General features: G+C 47.9%; 7 protein-coding genes across 7 annotated transcripts; 4 read left to right on the top strand and 3 right to left on the bottom strand.

Annotated features, from left to right (window-relative positions):
- Nucleotides 1-797: 797 nt before the first annotated feature.
- On the top strand, nucleotides 798-1,156 carry BDV37DRAFT_286847 (uncharacterized protein; the record flags this gene model as incomplete). Its single annotated transcript, XM_032088012.1, has 2 exons — nucleotides 798-891; nucleotides 954-1,156. 2 exons carry the CDS (start codon nucleotides 798-800, stop codon nucleotides 1,154-1,156), a joined length of 297 nt encoding a protein of 98 aa, XP_031937535.1.
- A 1,098-nt stretch (nucleotides 1,157-2,254) lies between these two features.
- On the bottom strand, nucleotides 2,255-2,803 carry BDV37DRAFT_286846 (uncharacterized protein; the record flags this gene model as incomplete). Its single annotated transcript, XM_032088011.1, has 1 exon — nucleotides 2,255-2,803. One exon carries the CDS (start codon nucleotides 2,801-2,803, stop codon nucleotides 2,255-2,257), a length of 549 nt encoding a protein of 182 aa, XP_031937534.1.
- Nucleotides 2,804-3,105: 302 nt separating this feature from the next.
- Nucleotides 3,106-5,143, bottom strand: BDV37DRAFT_297118 (cytochrome P450). The gene is made up of 3 exons (XM_032090259.1): nucleotides 4,900-5,143; nucleotides 3,962-4,798; nucleotides 3,106-3,914 (listed from the first exon to the last, which is right to left on the bottom strand). Exons 1-3 carry the CDS (start codon nucleotides 5,030-5,032, stop codon nucleotides 3,205-3,207), a joined length of 1,680 nt encoding a protein of 559 aa, XP_031937533.1. The 5' UTR covers nucleotides 5,033-5,143; the 3' UTR covers nucleotides 3,106-3,204.
- A 616-nt stretch (nucleotides 5,144-5,759) lies between these two features.
- BDV37DRAFT_297114 (putative cytochrome b5 reductase) lies at nucleotides 5,760-7,486 on the top strand (the record flags this gene model as incomplete). The annotated part of the gene is made up of 2 exons (XM_032090258.1): nucleotides 5,760-5,871; nucleotides 5,921-7,486. 2 exons carry the CDS (start codon nucleotides 5,760-5,762, stop codon nucleotides 7,222-7,224), a joined length of 1,416 nt encoding a protein of 471 aa, XP_031937532.1. The 3' UTR covers nucleotides 7,225-7,486.
- Nucleotides 7,487-8,816: 1,330 nt separating this feature from the next.
- BDV37DRAFT_286843 (uncharacterized protein) lies at nucleotides 8,817-9,631 on the top strand (the record flags this gene model as incomplete). Its single annotated transcript, XM_032088010.1, has 3 exons — nucleotides 8,817-8,824; nucleotides 8,886-9,466; nucleotides 9,519-9,631. The coding sequence occupies 3 exons, from the start codon at nucleotides 8,817-8,819 to the stop codon at nucleotides 9,629-9,631; spliced, it is 702 nt and encodes a 233-aa protein (XP_031937531.1).
- Nucleotides 9,632-10,067: 436 nt separating this feature from the next.
- Nucleotides 10,068-15,320, bottom strand: BDV37DRAFT_274630 (plasma membrane calcium-transporting ATPase; the record flags this gene model as incomplete). The annotated part of the gene is made up of 8 exons (XM_032085269.1): nucleotides 10,068-10,395; nucleotides 10,536-10,915; nucleotides 10,983-13,350; nucleotides 13,899-13,900; nucleotides 14,010-14,049; nucleotides 14,116-14,834; nucleotides 14,896-14,979; nucleotides 15,051-15,320. 8 exons carry the CDS (start codon nucleotides 15,318-15,320, stop codon nucleotides 10,068-10,070), a joined length of 4,191 nt encoding a protein of 1,396 aa, XP_031937530.1.
- Nucleotides 15,321-15,852: 532 nt separating this feature from the next.
- BDV37DRAFT_286841 (uncharacterized protein) lies at nucleotides 15,853-17,237 on the top strand (the record flags this gene model as incomplete). The annotated part of the gene is made up of 3 exons (XM_032088009.1): nucleotides 15,853-16,266; nucleotides 16,322-17,106; nucleotides 17,168-17,237. The coding sequence occupies 3 exons, from the start codon at nucleotides 15,853-15,855 to the stop codon at nucleotides 17,235-17,237; spliced, it is 1,269 nt and encodes a 422-aa protein (XP_031937529.1).
- Between the last annotated feature and the right edge of the window lie 70 nt (nucleotides 17,238-17,307).

Genomic DNA, 17,307 nt, shown 5'->3' with positions numbered 1-17,307 from the left:
GGGACGCCGATTTGAGGAACCCCCTATTTGTAGCAGAAACGACCTCTGTTAATGTTATAGGAAGGGGTAATAGGTCTTAAATAGCACATTCCAGATAAGAAATGAGAAGACAACTCCAACAGAATCTTTCCTTCTATTACCATAAATAATTGCTTCCAACGCGAAGGCAGTAATCTGGTAGCATGTCGAAATTCGAAGCTAGGATGGTCTCATTCTGTAGGAGTCTTATAGTTATCACCTTCTGGAACCATCATACATTCGTATCGCGTTTAGAGTGGTCATGCCATGATCATTATTTCGGCAGGACCTGTGGAATATGACGCTCGGGTGATCACTATTGACCATTGACCCTTTTTTCCTGTGGGGAATGTTAATCACAGACTTCCTCAAGGGATGAACTAAGAAAAGATTTGATGGAAAGATCCACAGTACTCTTTGTTTGCACTTCCGATCTGGTATAGCTGCAGTTCCATCTTTTAGCACGTTTCTTTGATTGATTGAATGCTTCGCCTTCCCGATGGGGCCCCGGGGCAACCCAAACCCTATCTCACAATCCTTCTCAATAAGCAGGCCCGCAATTGAATCCTCAATCGATATACTCCACGAATAACCGTTCGGCCTGATACTGCGATAATGGTCTGCTCATTATTCACGCCATTGATACCCAATAATGGAAAAATGATGGTGGGTTGGTTTATATCACCAACAGCAACCCTATATAAATCCCGCTACCCGTATAACTCCCATTTAACACATCTGAAGTTGTACGATATCGTTTCACAAGAAAAGAAGAGAAAATGAAGATCCACCAGCTAGTCTTCTTCTCCCTCGTTGCGCTTGCTACTTCTGCGCCTGTTCCTGAAGAGGATAAGCGCAGTAGCATTCTAGATGGTATTTGAGCTCTTCTCCCCTGTATGTTCAATTTTCATCAATTCTAACCACCGTGGCCGCAGGCTACGTGTCAGCCGGTGATATGGACATTCCCCACGCCTCCAAACCCGAGCCCACCAAAGAGCAAGACAGGATGTACAACGGAATCTGGATACCTCATACCATAGATTGGAGATTCCCGCCTCGTGCAACCCGGTCTGAAACTGAAACAGACTTGTCATCTGGTGGCGCCGAGGAAACCAAAAACGATAATGAGGACCACTGAGACTGGCTCTGGATTAATAGGAGAGCACTTAGGGGTACTCCTGTGGAGCATACAACGCATCTCTCAAGAGAAGACAGATGCACAATGTCGGCCGGGATGTTATGTGGCTTGTGTGAACATTGTTGCAGGAGGTATACCTCGTCCGAAAGAATGGTGACAATCCTTTCAGGGACGGCTTCTCATTCCAGAAACTGCCCTTCTGTTATTGTGTTATGATGGAAATGAGCTCATAATTTAGGGGAGATCTTAATCTGATATCTTTGTTCCCCTCAAATTGCTCATTTGATGTGTGTAATGGATAGATAATACCATGAGCTATACTTTCTTGTCTTTATTCTCGAACGAAGACCTGACCCACCAAGCTTTTCTTTCTATAGTGGCTTTCGAAACGACTTCCAAACCTTGGCCAATTTGCCTCGAGGGGCAAATATCCATGCATAGTGCTTTCAATAGGGAGTATGTCTTGCAGATCTGTACGACATAGCCCACGAGTAATCTGTATCAACCCAGCTTGAAAAAGCCTCTCATAATCCCCAGGATCAAGCCACTAAGCCAATGGGCGTACATACCTCCTGAGACGACAGACGACAACCAACCACACTGGCGTCTCTCCTTGTGCAACCGTCCCACATAATATCGCAACAAGCGCTGCTACACCTGAGCTATCAAATAACCCAGGTCTAGATCCATCCTCTGTTACTCGATTTCAAGTAACTTTATTCAAAACAACGATGAGACTACTCCGAAGCGCCTAACATGAAAAGGGGGGTGTTTCAGGCAGGACTCTTTATCCTTTACCCCCCATAAGCACTCAATTAAAGTTACGTGTATAAGTACCGGCGAAGTTTTCACCATCTTGACGACCAGCAACAGACGCAATCATCAAGTCCTCCAGTCCTCAAGTATCCCAGCCAAACATCTTCTTTTGCCCCAAGAACCCCAACTCCAAAATGAGATTTCAGCAGCTAGCTCTCCTCGGCTTGGTTGCTCTGGCAGCTTCGGTTCCTCTTTCTGCGAAAGATAGCCGTGCCAAGCTTGCATCAGGTACATTTACTTTTATACACCTCTCTTTGATATCCTTGTTTTAGCCAAAGCTAATCAGGTGTTGATGCAGATGCCTCTCTGTCTCGTAAAAATGAGTACAGCGATGTCTCCGCTCGTGCCACTGTCCCTGGCTTCCAGAGCGAGAGAGCCACTATGGTCCTTCGCGGCGAAGCAGCTGGAAATGGTACCAGACATGGCAAAGGTGGCGAGGGTGGCAAGCAGGGCGGAGAAGGCAAAGACGGCAAAGAAGGCGGAAAAGATGAAGGCGAAGGGGATAACCAAGAGGATGACGAGGGTGATGATGATGAGGGCGACGACGAGGAAGGTGAGGAGGGTGGTGATGGTGAGAAAGGTGGAGAGGGCCACAAGGGTCCACACAGAGGCCAGAACGGTCAGGAAGGCGAACACGGTAAGGAAGGCGAACACGGTAAGGAAGGCGAACACGGTAAGGGAGGAGAACATGGTAAGGGAGGAGAACATGGTCAGGGAGGTGAGCACGGTCAGGGAGGTGAACTCGGTCAGGGAGGTGAGCACGGTAAGGGCGGCGAACATGGCAAGGGAGGTGAACACGGTAAGGGCGGCGAGCAGACCCATCAGGGACATGATGGCCAAGGGGCCAAATAGAAGATGCAACGGGGCTACCACGGCCTCTAAATGAGGTGGACAAAAGTGAGGACTGCATACGGGACAGATCCAATCTGGGCATTGATAGTGTCGGGAACCGTTCGGACAAGCTGCTTTGACCGATGGAGATGGATATCCAGAGGAAGAAGTGAGAAGGCCAATATTCTGCAAAGGCTGGTCCTTGCCTTACTTAATTGCCTGGTTTCACTTGTTGTGTTTTGACAGTTGTATTTATTTCTTGTAGCCAAGTGCTAAATCAACTTTCTCTATATCCAGATATCTTATAGTAGTCTATGTACAGTAACGTTTTATAAGCCCAGGAACCAGTAAAACATGAGAACCTGATTTGACAAAGTTTCAGTGAACAACAATTCCAATAATTAAAGAGAAGCCCTCGTAGTGGCAGACTCTGACTTCGGAGGCCACTTTACACGCCGTTCGGCGCGCACGTACAGATTGTTAGGCCGAATAAGTTGGAACATAGGGTCATATTCGATCGGCCCATCATTCTCCTTCATAAAATTGTAACGGTATACTAGCTTCGGCAAGAATACCTTGACTTCTTGTAGTGCAAAGTTAAAGCCAATGCACATGCGAGGACCAGTAGCAAATGGGATATAGGCAGCCTTGTGTCGGTTCTTTACCTCTTCTGTGTCCCACCGATCAGGGTCAAATCTGGTTGGGTTGCTCCAGACTTCTGGGTTATTGTGAAGGTGATGAAGGGCACCGACTACCACAGATTCCTCAGGTAGCTTATAGCCTCCTGGTAAGATCATGTCAACCTTCGCGGTCCGCGCGGGCTGATAAGATGGGTTATGGCGACGCTGAGTTTCTTTGATCAATTTATCCATGAACGTTAATCGGTCTGTCAAGTCCGCTGTTATCTGGGTATCCTCGGTAATATCGTTATCGATCAGTTCTTGCAGTAAGCGATCCTGAACACCTGGGTACGTAACCAGACTGTATATCAACCAAGACAATAGCGAGCTAGTCGTAGTAAAGCCTGCCCCAGTCGCGACCACCAAGGACTGGATCAGACTTGTTTTAGGCAACTTTTCACCCTTGTTGTCGGTGGCTCGGATGGCGTAGTCTACTTTGATCAGCAACTGCTCAGATGAAGAACGTTGCCATACTCACCGATCATGTTCGAGGCCTTCAGGGCAGCGTCCTGAAGTGGGAGATCGTCGACTCCCCCACGGCTGGCGTTCTGGATCGACTGGTCCACTATGTCGAAAACTCGATAGCGCAAATTTCTCAACCGCTGCGGATCGCCAAATGGCAGTTTCGCATACCAATCACCTCTTGCAGTTACCTTCTTATTCAAAGACAATGACTCTGCAATGAGATGAATGAGTTCATGGGGAGGTGCATCCGGAGATGAGAAGTGATTGAAATCAATGCCGAGTACAAGTTTTCCAACAGCTTGAGATCCAAGTTTAAGCATATATTGGTAGACGTTCCAAGCCTCTCCATTCTCGTCAAAATGATCGAATACTTTGAAAGCATCCTCGACTGTCTGTTGCATTGTAGGGGCATAATGCCGCACAGCCTTGGGGCCCAATGCCGGGGGAAGGAACTTATGTGCCGCTCTCCACTCCGGAGTGTCAGTATCCCCTAGGAACACACCGGCTTGTTGGTTCTTGATCGCGTGGAGTGGGTGTGCTTCGTTGATCTTTTTCGTAAAGAAGTCTGTTTCTGAGAAAATGATAGATGACAGCTGTGGATCGTTGGTTTGGTAGACTGTACGTCCCATGTTCGTTGTCTTGATTATGGGCCCATACTGTTCAAACAACCGTTGATGGTTTCCTAGGTGGTCGGGATAGATTTCGAAGAAATTGCCAACAATTGGAAGCCCCTTAGGGCCAGGGATATCTCGCACGGATTTACCATCAATTGTGATGCTAATGCGATCCTCATTTGCAAGGATTTCCGCAACATCGGATAAGACCGCATCCTGGGACTGGAATCCGATTCCTAGAACGATCAGCTAAAGACCAAATAAGCCACAAAAGACGTTCCCAAGCCCGCATAGTTTCCATTCTTTTCTTCCTCATAGGTTTGCTTGATGAACGTACCATTTGGTTCCACTATAGCAAAGTGTGCAGCAATGAGATGCCTTAGCCCATCGTAGTCCAGTGTAGGTTCCAGTTCAATCTCTCTCGCGGTAGAACTAGGTTCCCCCGAAAGGTAGAAGAGTTTGATAGGCATTTTTGTCCAAACCTAGGCAGACTTCTGACAAGGCTAGTTGGCTGATAGGAAATCAATCGCGACTTCTACTGCCAAGGGTCGAGGTGCTAATTTATAGTACCCTGAAATGGCCAAAGTTTGGTCGGAAGGCCGTCTCAGAGCGAACCCACATTGTCCCATTCCACATTACGTTGGAGTGATAAGAACCGGAACACAGTAATGAAATGCATATTGAGATTTATGCTCCTTGCACGTAAAAATGCCTCGATGTCTTCCTCGGTAAATTTCGATATCGGGTCGGCATCGCAATCTCAGCGCCAAACCTAACGCCAGCGAGAGACAGAGATCGTCACCCTAGACCCACAACTACATATTGAAAGCATTGGATTTCGACATAAAGGGGAAAGCTTTGCAATCGCAATGTCGGTCGCGACTTCCACGTACGGAGTACGTTTCAGAACTCCGCCTTGTCGTGCCGAATACCCATCGGGCCGTTTTTAATTTATGCCAATCTCGGAGGAGAAGATGCCGACTTCAGTGAGACGCTCTAGATGAAGTATTAAAATATGACTGTGGGTATTATACTTATGTTGACTTTTATGTCTCACGCTACTAGCTCAATTCCGTGGCGGTTCCAACGCAATGATAAACCACGAACTCGCCGGTCCAGTGCAAAGATCTAGTTTTACTACTCTTCTATGCTATCGCTAACTATCCTTCCCATACAACACAACGACCAATTGAAATGATGGAGGCAAAGGCCGAAAGTCCTGCGGATGTCCAACTCCCTGAGTACAGTGCCGCAGAGGTCGCATCGCATAACCGCAAAGATGATATCTGGATCATTGTTCATGGCAAAGGTAAAATTCTAACTACCAGATTACACCCAACATAGCTAAGGAAGAATAGTTTTCGATATCACAAACTACCTCCAAGATCATCCTGGAGGCGCAGAGATCCTCATAGACACTGCGGGTACAGATGCCACGGAAGCGTTTGAAGATGTTGGCCATTCTGAGGACTCGGTAGAGATTATGCAGGAGTTCCTAATCGGCACTTTGAAAGATGCCAAAGAATACGTCCCACCCAAGAAGGTCCAACTGGTTGCCCAGAAACCAGAGACCATGCGTCAACCATCTGGGAGCCGCCCGGTGGGGACAATCGCTGGTGTGCTTGGAGCATTGGCATCCATACTGTATGCCTATCAACGGGGTACCTTTGGCCCCCTGGTCCCAAAGAATGAGCTTGGCCAACTGATTCCTCAGTATTTCAACGGAATCAGGTTGCCTCGCGGAGGGTTCACCAATGGATTTCTTACAGCTGCAGCCATCTCTGCGATAGTTGGCACGGCCGTGGCCCGTCAGGCAGCAAAATTCACCAAGATCGACTCGGGCTTCTTGCGCTACCCTCCACATATCAAAGCCCGAAGCGTAATCAAGGCTGACCCGCACTTGGCTAAAGGATTTCTGGATGCCAAAGAATTCAAGAGGTTGCCTTTAGTTGAAAAGGATCAACTATCTCCCAATGTCTATCGATTCGTGTTCGCTTTGCCCAATGCTAAGGGAGTGATCGGGCTTCCTATCGGACAACATGTAGCCATACGCGCAGTTGTTGACGGAGCGACGGTATCTCGATCATATACTCCAGTGTCAAACAACTTGGACCTCGGTCGCTTGGAGCTAGTCGTTAAGTGTTACCCTGAAGGCCTGCTCACTGGTCGGTACCTAGCCAACCTAACGGTGGGAGATGAAGTTGAGTTCCGGGGTCCCAAGGGGGCGATGCGTTACAGCAAGGGGCTCTGTACCAAGCTAGGCATGGTCGCTGGAGGAACAGGTATCACGCCTATGTATCAGCTCATCCGTGCGATCTGTGAGGATGAGCGGGACACGACTGAGATCAGCTTGATTTACGCCAACCGGACAGAGGCAGACATCTTGATGAGGGAGGAACTAGAGGCGTTTGCGCGCAAATATCCCAAGAACTTTAAGCTTTGGTACATGCTGGATAGTGCTCCAGATGGCTGGGCCTATGGAACTGGCTTTGTGAACCAGGAAGTACTTAGCCAACAATTACCGGGACCGTCTGAGGATACTAAAATGCTCCTGTGTGGGCCTCCCGGCATGGTCAACGCGACCAAAAAGACGTTGGCGGCCATGGGATTCCGAAAGGCGGGAGCGATGTCAAAGATGACCGACCAAATTTTCTGTTTCTAGTCACTAATTCCCGTTTTTAACTTTCCATTTACGTTCTCTCTCTTTGCGTGTCTGGGCTTGAGTTTCCCTGGACGGCTTAGATGTATATAGACTGTATTATCAATCAATATATTGCTTGAGAGGAATACCGTATGTTCGCGACGTCCGAACGTCAACGAAGAAGGAAAGGGTAGCCCGAAAATCCTAAACCTCGTTTTGTGGCTTGGATATAAGATACCCACCAGAAGGCGTTCGAGTTGAGATGATTAGCGTATCATGTCCCCTGATTTTTGTCAGACCATGTTATGGTGTAGACCTCGTAGTCCTAGTGAAAAACGTTGGCAGCAAATGACAGAAATGTGCCCAGTGGATACGTTGAGTCTTTACTTAAATAGGGTTAGTCACAGCACGGGATAAACGGCTTGTCACCGGGTTGCCAATGCCCTAGGTGGAGAGCAAATTGAATCATATCAACTCCTTGGAGCTCTATCAACCGACGAAAATTCTTATACAAGGAGGTAGTGGTTAGGTGCTTCTGTAAGGACATAGAATATAAAACCTCTCAAATTTGAGTAGCTCCAGTATAGTACAATACTCACCCGGTTCCTGAGCGTTTCCAAGTTTCAACCAACTACACAGTGCCCTAGTACTAGAGCCTAGAGCCTTGGCCTTCTAGCCTCTACAAATTGCCTGAAAATTACAGGAGACGGTGCTAGAATCGGTCAGGAGCAGACTAGAACATTGAACCAATATTAGCGATCGCTGGTTTCACTATATGTTGATAAAACAATCCCAACCAAATATAACCTTATCCACAGTACTATTGGCACTTTCGGTGTGTGTCCGAACAAGGATTTTTGCCTCGGCTGGTCAAATTATTCGCGCACAAGTTATACTCTGACATGTATGGCTCGATCGAAAGGGGTTGAAAAGCTTGACATTGTTGGGCGCTAGAAAGGTCCAGCAACGAAACAGCCGAGGTACTTTTTCCTCCTTTGGTTAGGCCGACCGGCCATGCTATCCGTTGCTTTGATATCATCCTGCACTGTGTAACTAGTGATACTAAATGCTCATCCACATTCCTGCACGGCAACACAAAAATTCATAACTGCGTATATTGAGTCACTGCATAAAAGGGAGGGAGGGAATGAAAAATCTGTCGAAATAAAGTGGGACTGTGCCATGCCGCTATCTGTATGGTGCATGGTGTGTGTAGTACCATAACATATTTACTCAACGCATTTCGATAAGGAAAAATAGAGAGATACTATGTACGCGAAAGGGTGTTGCTGGGGTTCTTCTTAAGCATGCTTAATGGAAATGCTCTCCAAGAACTTCACTTCTCCCAAAGGCACGCAGGCTTATTAGGAATTAGTGTTTCCCTCTTGCTATTGGCCATACTTGATTCGACTTTAGCGGCTACCAATTTATACCCAACGAGGTTGCTCAAGGTAGTCACTTATTGGAGGCAGCGATAGACATTGTGCTTTCCCCGGCTGCAGGAAGTAGTAGGAAGGCAGGATGAAGAAGACCAGCTCTATGTTTCCATGACTCTCTTCATGCAAGTACTTGATATTATATTATTAAATAGCTTTAGTATGTGGGCATCAATAATGACTCTGTAAATGCAACCTCTTATCCATCCAAGCAACAATCACGCACTAACCCTGTACACGTTACAGCGGCACAATCTCCCTCGTGGTATTAGGAGCTCTAATCGGTGTCATCCTCCAAAATGCAGACCACCCGCTGAGCTTTTACTGGCATTTAGTCCTAGGACCCGTACGCAGCGACAACCTGCTTATGGATCCCAGTAGAGACAATCCACTCTCCTTTCCCGACTCTGCGAACCCAGTCTACTACCCAGGCCTACACGCTCATCCGCAGAGCCCAATATCCATGGCTATCCTCGGGAACACCCCACAGCTATTTCACTCCGTAATATATTTCCTCTATAACAATCTTATAACATGCATGGTCCTCGCCGCCAAATACAATGACTACGGCAATGAGCGAAAAGTGCTACGCGTCTCCGAGCCTCGGGGAGCTCAGCGATCAACATACTACCTCAGTCTACCGTATCGATATATCGTCCCACTGCTGTTATCATCGGCCGTGCTACACTGGCTCGTCTTACAAAGTTCATATTACGTACGTGTGGTCTCATATGATCAATGGGGAAGTGCAGGGGCTATGATTAGCACATGTGGCTTCTCAGTTGTCGCAATGATCATTCTTCTACATCTCGGGGGCTTGATGCTGCGTACGGCGCCGGTATTGGGGCTAAGGCGGTTAAAACTAATTGCCTCTGGCAGGGAGCTGCAGTGCCGCTATTAGTGCCGCGTGCCACCCCCCGGGCAATGATATTGACGCTGCCTTGAAGCCGGTTAAATGGGTAAAATCCCTGGCAAGTGCAAAGATACGATGAGTGGAGCGACAGGCAACAGGCCGCATGAGTACAGCTCTCATACAGCGGAGGCTCCATGTATCCATTATAGTTTCACCTCTTTGGATGTAATTTCTCCCAGTCCTGATAGATCTCATATGTGAAGTTCACATTTTGTACTAGTCAAACAGTGTTGCGATTAGAAAGAAGCAAGAATAGATATAATAGACCCACTAATAACCTGACTGGGATAATGTGGCCTCTGATATTTTTCTCCATTCTAAATGGTATATCCAAAAACCGAAGGAATGTTTTGTCCTATTGCTATTCTAGGTAAGACCGGTTCGCAAGTTCAAGTCAGGAGATTTATTTGTTGCATAAATTCAGAAGTTGCAACATGACTATAGAATATAGTTGTGGTTTGCACTTTACCTTCTGTATAGATAGAAGCCCGTTTCCCATAGTAACTCTGTTTACCTCAAGCACTAACATCAGCATCCCTTCTCCTCCGGAAACCTTTTAACTTCGAAACTATGAACGACCAGATAGCTCCAAACCCATCAAAGACCCACTCAACAGGCCCATCCGGCATGAGTTTGATAACGAATCCGATCAAGATAGACAGAGCCCCCAAAACAACCGAGTAAGCCCACTGGCTGCCAGTAAGTCTGACAACTGAGAAGACGCGGCCTCCCACAAAGATAATTAAGACTTGGCAGCCCATCATTAAGAGGGTGACACATATGAATAGCCAGTTTCGGGATACACCCTCGAGAAGGTTGATGCTGTTTTCGAGTTGGCGGTTACTGTGGTTGATTAGTTTAGAACTAGTATGCGTTGAAGTAGGGCTTCAAGGTAAAACTGGGGGTGGATTTGGATTGGATGGTGTTGGTCGCGGAAGGGTTGGCAAGGTATCCACCAATTATGGAGTATAGTGAAAACGTACTTATACATATTAAAGATCTGCATCCAAACGTATGTATTGAATACCGCCGTTTGAAGCTGATCCTTATCGTCGGGCGTATAGGAGAAGATACTGCTTCCGGCGAAGTGAAGGACAAGAGTCACCGCTAGCTGATAGATCGATTGCCCGATGATCATCTTCCACATTGGAATTGTGATTAAAGGAGCTGATCTCGCCTCTGGTTTTCGGTCTAATACTTTGCGCGATGGAGGGTCGGTTGCCAGTGCCAGCGCTGCTAATGTGTCTTGGAATAGGTTTACCCACATGAGCTGTACAGCGGTAAGGACCGACTGTTCATTGGAGCTGGCGACGGATGAGACAAATGCGAGGCCGACAGAGGTGAATGTGATGGTTATTTGGAACTGCAGATCATGAAATGGTTAGCAACCCACCTGTTCTTCAATGGAGTGCATGGGTTTAGTGTTGTACCTGTAGAAATTTCTTGACGGCATCTGAGACAGCTCGACCCCACATGATTGCCCGCACAATTGAACTGAAGTTGTCATCCATGAGGACAATTGACGAGGCTTCGCGCGCGACTTCAGTTCCGGAGATGCCCATGGAAAATCCGACATCAGCCGCAGTCAGAGCAGGGGCGTCATTTGTTCCATCGCCAGTGACAGCAACAGTTCTTCCCATTTCCTTCAGTCTACGAACCAATGTTCTTTTGTCTTCCGGGCTAGATCTCGCCAAGACCTTGAGACGTGGAATGATTTCCAGTTGTTGTGATTCACCAAGCTGACGAAACTCTCGGCCTTCCATCGCAACATCATCTGGGTTTGTGAGAATACCACATTCCTCGGCGATGGCTTTTGCTGTCAGTAGGTTATCGCCTGTCACAATACGAACGGCCACACCAGCTTTATGGCACGACTGCACGGCATCCCGGGCACCGTTTCGGAGAGGGTCTCGGATACCCATAATGCTGAGGAAAGTAAGATCTTGGACAATGTTCTCTATCCTTATCTCCTCCACTTGATCATGCAGTTGATCAAGGGGAGGCCATACGTCAAAGTCACGGAACAACACGATAATAGTCCTCCAAGACTTCGAGGCATAATCGGCAATTATCTGGCGTAGGCCCTGGGCCATATCTGCATTGATCGGTCGTGTGGAGAGCCCTTTGCTTGGGTCCTCAATTGCTTCTATACACTTGTCGAGCAGCACCTCTGGAGCTCCTTTCACATAGGCCCGATACCTGCCGTTCTCCAGTTGAGCAACTGTGACCATACACTGGCGAGCATTTTCGAACGGAAAAACTTCTACAATCTTTGCATTTGAGCGTTCGACATCGAGTTGACTCATTCCTAAGTGGTCTCGAGCAAATGTTAAGAGGGCAGCTTCTGTTTTAGACCCTACATATGACGTGGTACCTGCATCGGTGTTCTCAAATGCGGTTGAGTTGAGTGAAATGGATTGCCTAAGAAGTGACCTTGAGTCAGGCGCAAGACGCTGAGTGTACTCGCTGGTAGTTGGGCTGTTAGGCGGATCAGCAACATCGTCATCCGCCTGTTGCGGATCAACGAACTTGCCGGCAGTGCCGATTACCCCAGCGACGACTGTCATTTTGTTCTGGGTCAGAGTCCCGGTCTTGTCCGAGCATATGTCTGTCGCATTTCCCATGGTTTCGCAGGCCCTCAGCATGCGAACTAGGTTATGGTCCTTGAGCATCCTTGTAGTTGCAAAAGCCAGTGCAAGGGTCACTGTTAGTGGGAGGCCCTCCGGGACTGCGATCACCACGACCGTCAGTGAAATGATGAAAAGATCTAGAAACTGTTGACCCTTTTCTGCTGGTGTTAGACTACTGTGAGGAAGGCTGGCGAGGAATTTGATAAAAAGAATGATAAATAGCACAAGAGCTGCAAGCCCACCGAAATTTGCGATGTACTTCGCCAATACATTGAGACGAGTTTGCAAGGGTGTAAATCCAGGATCGTCATTTAGCGTGAGAAGAATCTTGCCATAACTGGAATTGGTGCCAGTCGCAATCACCAAGTACGACCCGACCCCTTCAGCTACACTTGACCCGGATATTATGAAGGGGTCCAAGCTTTGAGTATCACCGTTCCTTCGAATCACGTCGAGAACTTCATCCCCAGAATGCTTACGTAGGAGATCGGATTCCCCGGTAGCGGAGGCCTCATCGCATCTGATATGATATCCCTGGATGAGAACCCCATCCGCCGGGATTACATCCCCAGGCTCCACATGCACAACATCTCCCACAACTAGGTCAGAGATCGGGACTTCATGTGCGTGACCGGATCGAACGACGGTCACATTGCGATCTAGCTTCTTCTTGTTCAATTTTTGAAACTTGATTTGTTTCTGGAAATCATTCGCGGCACCAACAAGAACAATGACAATGATAGCGACAAGGATCGAAACGCCTTCCACCCATTCAACGGGCGGATTGCGGGCGGAGTGCTTGGTCGCGAGTGCCTGGTATAGACCGAGCGCCAAAGAGACAATTGCCGCTGCAGTTAAGAAGAACAGAACATGGTCATTGTATGCCATCCACATGAGCTGGAAAATGCTCGGCTGTTTCTTTACTGGAAGATGATTAGTCCCGAATGCCTTGGTCCTGTCCGTGAAGCGGCCATTCTGTTGTCCTGTCGCAATTTCCGTTGACTCGGTCAAGTCTGCAATCGTTGATTCATCGACGCTCAGTCCACTGTTTCGATCTGTTCGCAGCCCTTTCTCCAACCCGGCAAGACCGCCTAATGCATGGAAAGTCTCTATACTTCTAGACTCTATGAGTTCGCTGAGCTGCTCTGCCGTAATATCGAAGGTATTTCTGGGGTGATCGAAGATCGTAGGGTCGCCTGTATTGGCATCTGGTTTGTCATTGAAGGGTTTCTAACTCCGTTAATGTAAATTCACTGATCTTCATTCACCGGTAGAGATAATGCGCGTACCATGATCAAAGATTGACTGGGTGGAATGCCAGCGCGGGTTTCGGTTTCGTTATTGGTATGATAGTAATCATCCCTGAACTTACACCGAGCGATCGTCTAGAACTTGTAGACCGGGGAGACCATGGTGGGTTGGGGAAACATTATGCTAAACTTTCTGAAGTTCTCGGAGATATTCCATGAGGGAGAAACGTAAAACAAGCTAGGACAAGGAGAATATAAGTGAAGGAGCGAAAGAGAAGCGTCCATTGTGACAGTCGAATCGAAGGCTGTTTTCCCAAGGGGGAAGGCAGCCAAGAACCTAAACTTCTTTAATTTACCTTTTTCACGTATTTTATTCGGGTATTGAAACTTTACCCCCCACTCGAAATACGGAGGCCTGATAAGGCTGAGGAGTGAACCACGGGTCTATTGTTTACTCGCCGTATACATCTATCTAATATATCAAGCAAACACAATGTGACTATCAATAATAATTCAGGTATACATTTTTGGTATATTCCTCTCACGCAATTCAGGCAATTGCAAGATGATCGGTCACATCCGGATGTACGTAAAATGCGATCGCGATGATCAGATACCTGGGCACCGACGGTCGGGTTAGACAGACGATGATCTCCAGAAGAAGCCAAGAGGAAATAACTTACGTCCCGATCAGTAATAATCCTTCAAAGTAATTCGATTTCCCTTCTCGAGTCAAGCAGTTCATCACCACCACAGCAAGGGAGAAGCAAGCGGTTTCGAAAGTATTAAACCGCAAAGACATCGGCTGCCCGAGAACCCACCCACAAATCACCAGGAACGGAGTCACAAAGAGCGCAATCTGAAGCGTGCTTCCAACGATTACCCCAATAGCGAGATCTAACTTACCGCCCATTGCGGCATTCACCGTGATGGCAAATTCGCCCGCATTGCCAACAATGGGGACGACAATCATCCCCAAGAAAGCCCGACTGACTCCGTATACCTCCACAAACCCGTCCACGCCCTCCACCAAGTAATCGGAACAGACGGTGACTCCAAGTGTTGCAAGGATCAGAATGATGCTAGCGGGGAGAGGCTCTAATTCGCGCTTTTCGTCCGATTCCTCCTCGGTGCTAGCGAAAAGATGAGCGTGGCTTTTCAGTTGAAAATTAAGATAGACCAAGTAAAAGATGAGTAGGAAAATCGCAGTGATGTGGGAGAGGGTGAGGATGTAATCATCTCCCTCGGGCAGCTCGGAGAGAGTCGTCGAGTATAGAGCGGAAGGGATAATGAGGGAGGTGGAGGCAACGATCATCAAAGACGACATGACCTGAGTAACATCGACATTGAAGGATATTGTCTCTTTGCCGTATCCTCCACCTAGGAAGCAGCATCCTAGAACCTGTACGAAAATCAGAGTAAGTGAATCAAGGAAAACTTCCGTCCAAAACTATGTCTCTTACCAGAAGAGTTCCGGAAAGAATACTGCCAACCATACTTGATTGAACAATGTTGATCTCCCCTTGAGTTACGGCCGTAATTCCCACCTGAAGAATTGACCGGTGTGATTAGCGACCGTGACCAAACGTCGAGTAACGGGAAAGAGAGTTCGGCTTACGATCATCTCGACCGCATTTCCAAAGGTTGCGTTGATCAGTCCCCCCACGGTCTGTCCCACACTTTTGGACAATTCTTCAGTGGCAAAGGAGAGCAAGGAAGCTAGGGGAAAGATGGCTAAGAAATTCAACAAGAACACAGCTGATGGTTCCCATCCTCGAGCACCGGCCAAAATGCCCAGGAAGACAAACACCAGCATCACATTTGCATAGCTCGAGAAAAGAGTAACCTGGACGACATGCCAGGCATTTCTCTGAGTAGCACCAGCCATGGTGAGGGCGTGGTTGAGGGAGGAAGTCCACAAGAGGGGGATGGACGAGCTAACTTGACATGACTATCAGTTGATAGCAAGACAACAATAATACTAGTACCCTGGGGTGTCTCATACCTTACCTGGTACGTTCTTGTCAATACCGTATATTACCGCTGCGGGGAACCTTGATTGGTAGAAATGTGGATGCCTAGCGATGAAGCTTCGCGCTCAGGCCTGGAGGGTGGGGACGGGACGGACAAGGCAACCAGTGAGGAAATGACACTCTGGCCCTGTAGGGCTGAACGGCCCGTAAAGCTTTCCAAACAGGAACCGTACCAGTGTTTCTTTCTACTAGTATTGAGGCTCACCGTATTTCTAGTTTCCCTCTTGCGGTACATCCATGTGTCCGGTCTTGATGACCGCCACCACGATCATTCAGCAGACACAAAAGTAACCCTCGCGGTTTTTCGAGACTCCATTTTCTCTCTGCGAAGGCGACAACATGCAATCGGTCAGGCACAGACACCAGCAGCTACCGCCCTTAGACAGTATGTCTGCTGTATCGCCGAATAATTCCCTTCGCTCTCCCGTCCCCAGTACGCCCATGCGAGCTGCCCGCCAACAATGGCGTCCTTTCCACCGAGCGATCGTCAGAATTGGTAGCCATCAGTATGTGAAAGCAATGCTGGCTACCGTTCCTATTGGAATCATCACAGCGATCCTGGGCGGACCACCTCGAGTGGTGTTTGTCCTGAATCTTACGGCACTAATACCACTCGTCACTCTGCTTACAATCTCTATTGCCGATTTGTCCATGGCGACTGGGCGCGTGCTCGATGAATTGCTCAAAGCGACCGTTGGTAATGCAATTGAACTGACCCTGGGAGTTGTGGCCATGACCAGTGGACACATGCACATGATTCACTCGACTCTGATAGGAAGCATGCTCTGCTACATGCTTTTGGTGAGTAGTGTACCACTCGTATATCAGCAAAGATATCATTACTAACATGCTCCAGGTACCAGGGAGCTGCTTCTGTCTTACCGGTTACGATAAAGATCATCTCCATTTTGACCGCACCCTGATCAGCATTATGTCTTCTCTCATGGTAGCTGTATGCATGTCTCTTTTGATTCCAACAATTATGGTTACCTTTCCTTCTTTGGATACCGCGTCTCCACAGGCTTCGGTGACTCGACTTGAGATAGTCTTCGTTTCACGTGCAGCGGCAATCGTACTTCTTATTTTGCTTGGGGTGTTGCTTCTCTTCCAGCTGAAGAGTCATGCGTCAATCTTTGATCATGCCGAAGCGTCTAGCGAAGGCTCTCCAGGTAGCCACAGCCTGAACGATCGTGGCATCGCACAGGATCGCCCAGCGAGAATTTTCGCACCACGAAGCGCTCTGATTGCTCTTGTGACGGGAGTATCCTGCCTGATCATGTGCATTTTATGTGTTGTTAAGAGCGCCAATAGAGTTGCACAAGAGCTTGGTCTTAGCGCGGCCTTTCCCACCCTCGTGCTGGTTCCACTTGTTGGCAACTCCACGAGATACGTTGCGATTGTCATGGTCTCACGCCAGGGCCATGCGGAGTCCGCAGTGCGGGTCATCATCAACAGCATACTGCGTATTACTCTCCTTGTTACCCCCGTTCTGATTATCTTAGGCTGGGTTTTAAACCTGCCCATCACACTGCAGATGGACACGTTTGAGGCGACCATGTTGTTTTTGGCTTCAATGGTGTTGATTCATGTGCTTCAGAATGGGAAGAGTAATTACTTCGAAGGACTAATGCTTGTGGGAACGTAAGTCAGCACTTCATTTTATCTACTTTACGAATTGCTAATCACAGCTTCTCTCATATAGGTATGTCATATCTGTTGCTGCTTTCTATATGCGTCCTGGTATAACCGGCACCGCCATGCCCACGCCCTAATTGAGGGCCCGCCGTATACAACACGGACATGTGAAGGGGCATTGTGATATAGATATCATGTCTTGGCATT

The sequence above is a fragment of the Aspergillus pseudonomiae genome (assembly GCF_009193645.1).
Source record: "Aspergillus pseudonomiae strain CBS 119388 unplaced genomic scaffold BDV37scaffold_82, whole genome shotgun sequence".
In the NCBI taxonomy this organism is placed as follows: domain Eukaryota; kingdom Fungi; phylum Ascomycota; class Eurotiomycetes; order Eurotiales; family Aspergillaceae; genus Aspergillus; species Aspergillus pseudonomiae.
Note: the sequence above shows the minus strand (reverse complement) of the source record. Positions and strands in the feature narration are given on the sequence as shown.

Coding starts and splice junctions, on each gene's coding strand:
- BDV37DRAFT_297118 (XM_032090259.1), bottom strand. CDS start 5,032: ATGCCTATCAAACTCTTCTACCTTTCGGGGGAACCTAGTTCTACCGCG. Junction 4,799..4,899: donor TGCTATAGTGGAACCAAATG/GTACGTTCATCA, acceptor TGATCGTTCTAG/GAATCGGATTCCAGTCCCAG. Junction 3,915..3,961: donor GAAGGCCTCGAACATGATCG/GTGAGTATGGCA, acceptor TGATCAAAGTAG/ACTACGCCATCCGAGCCACC.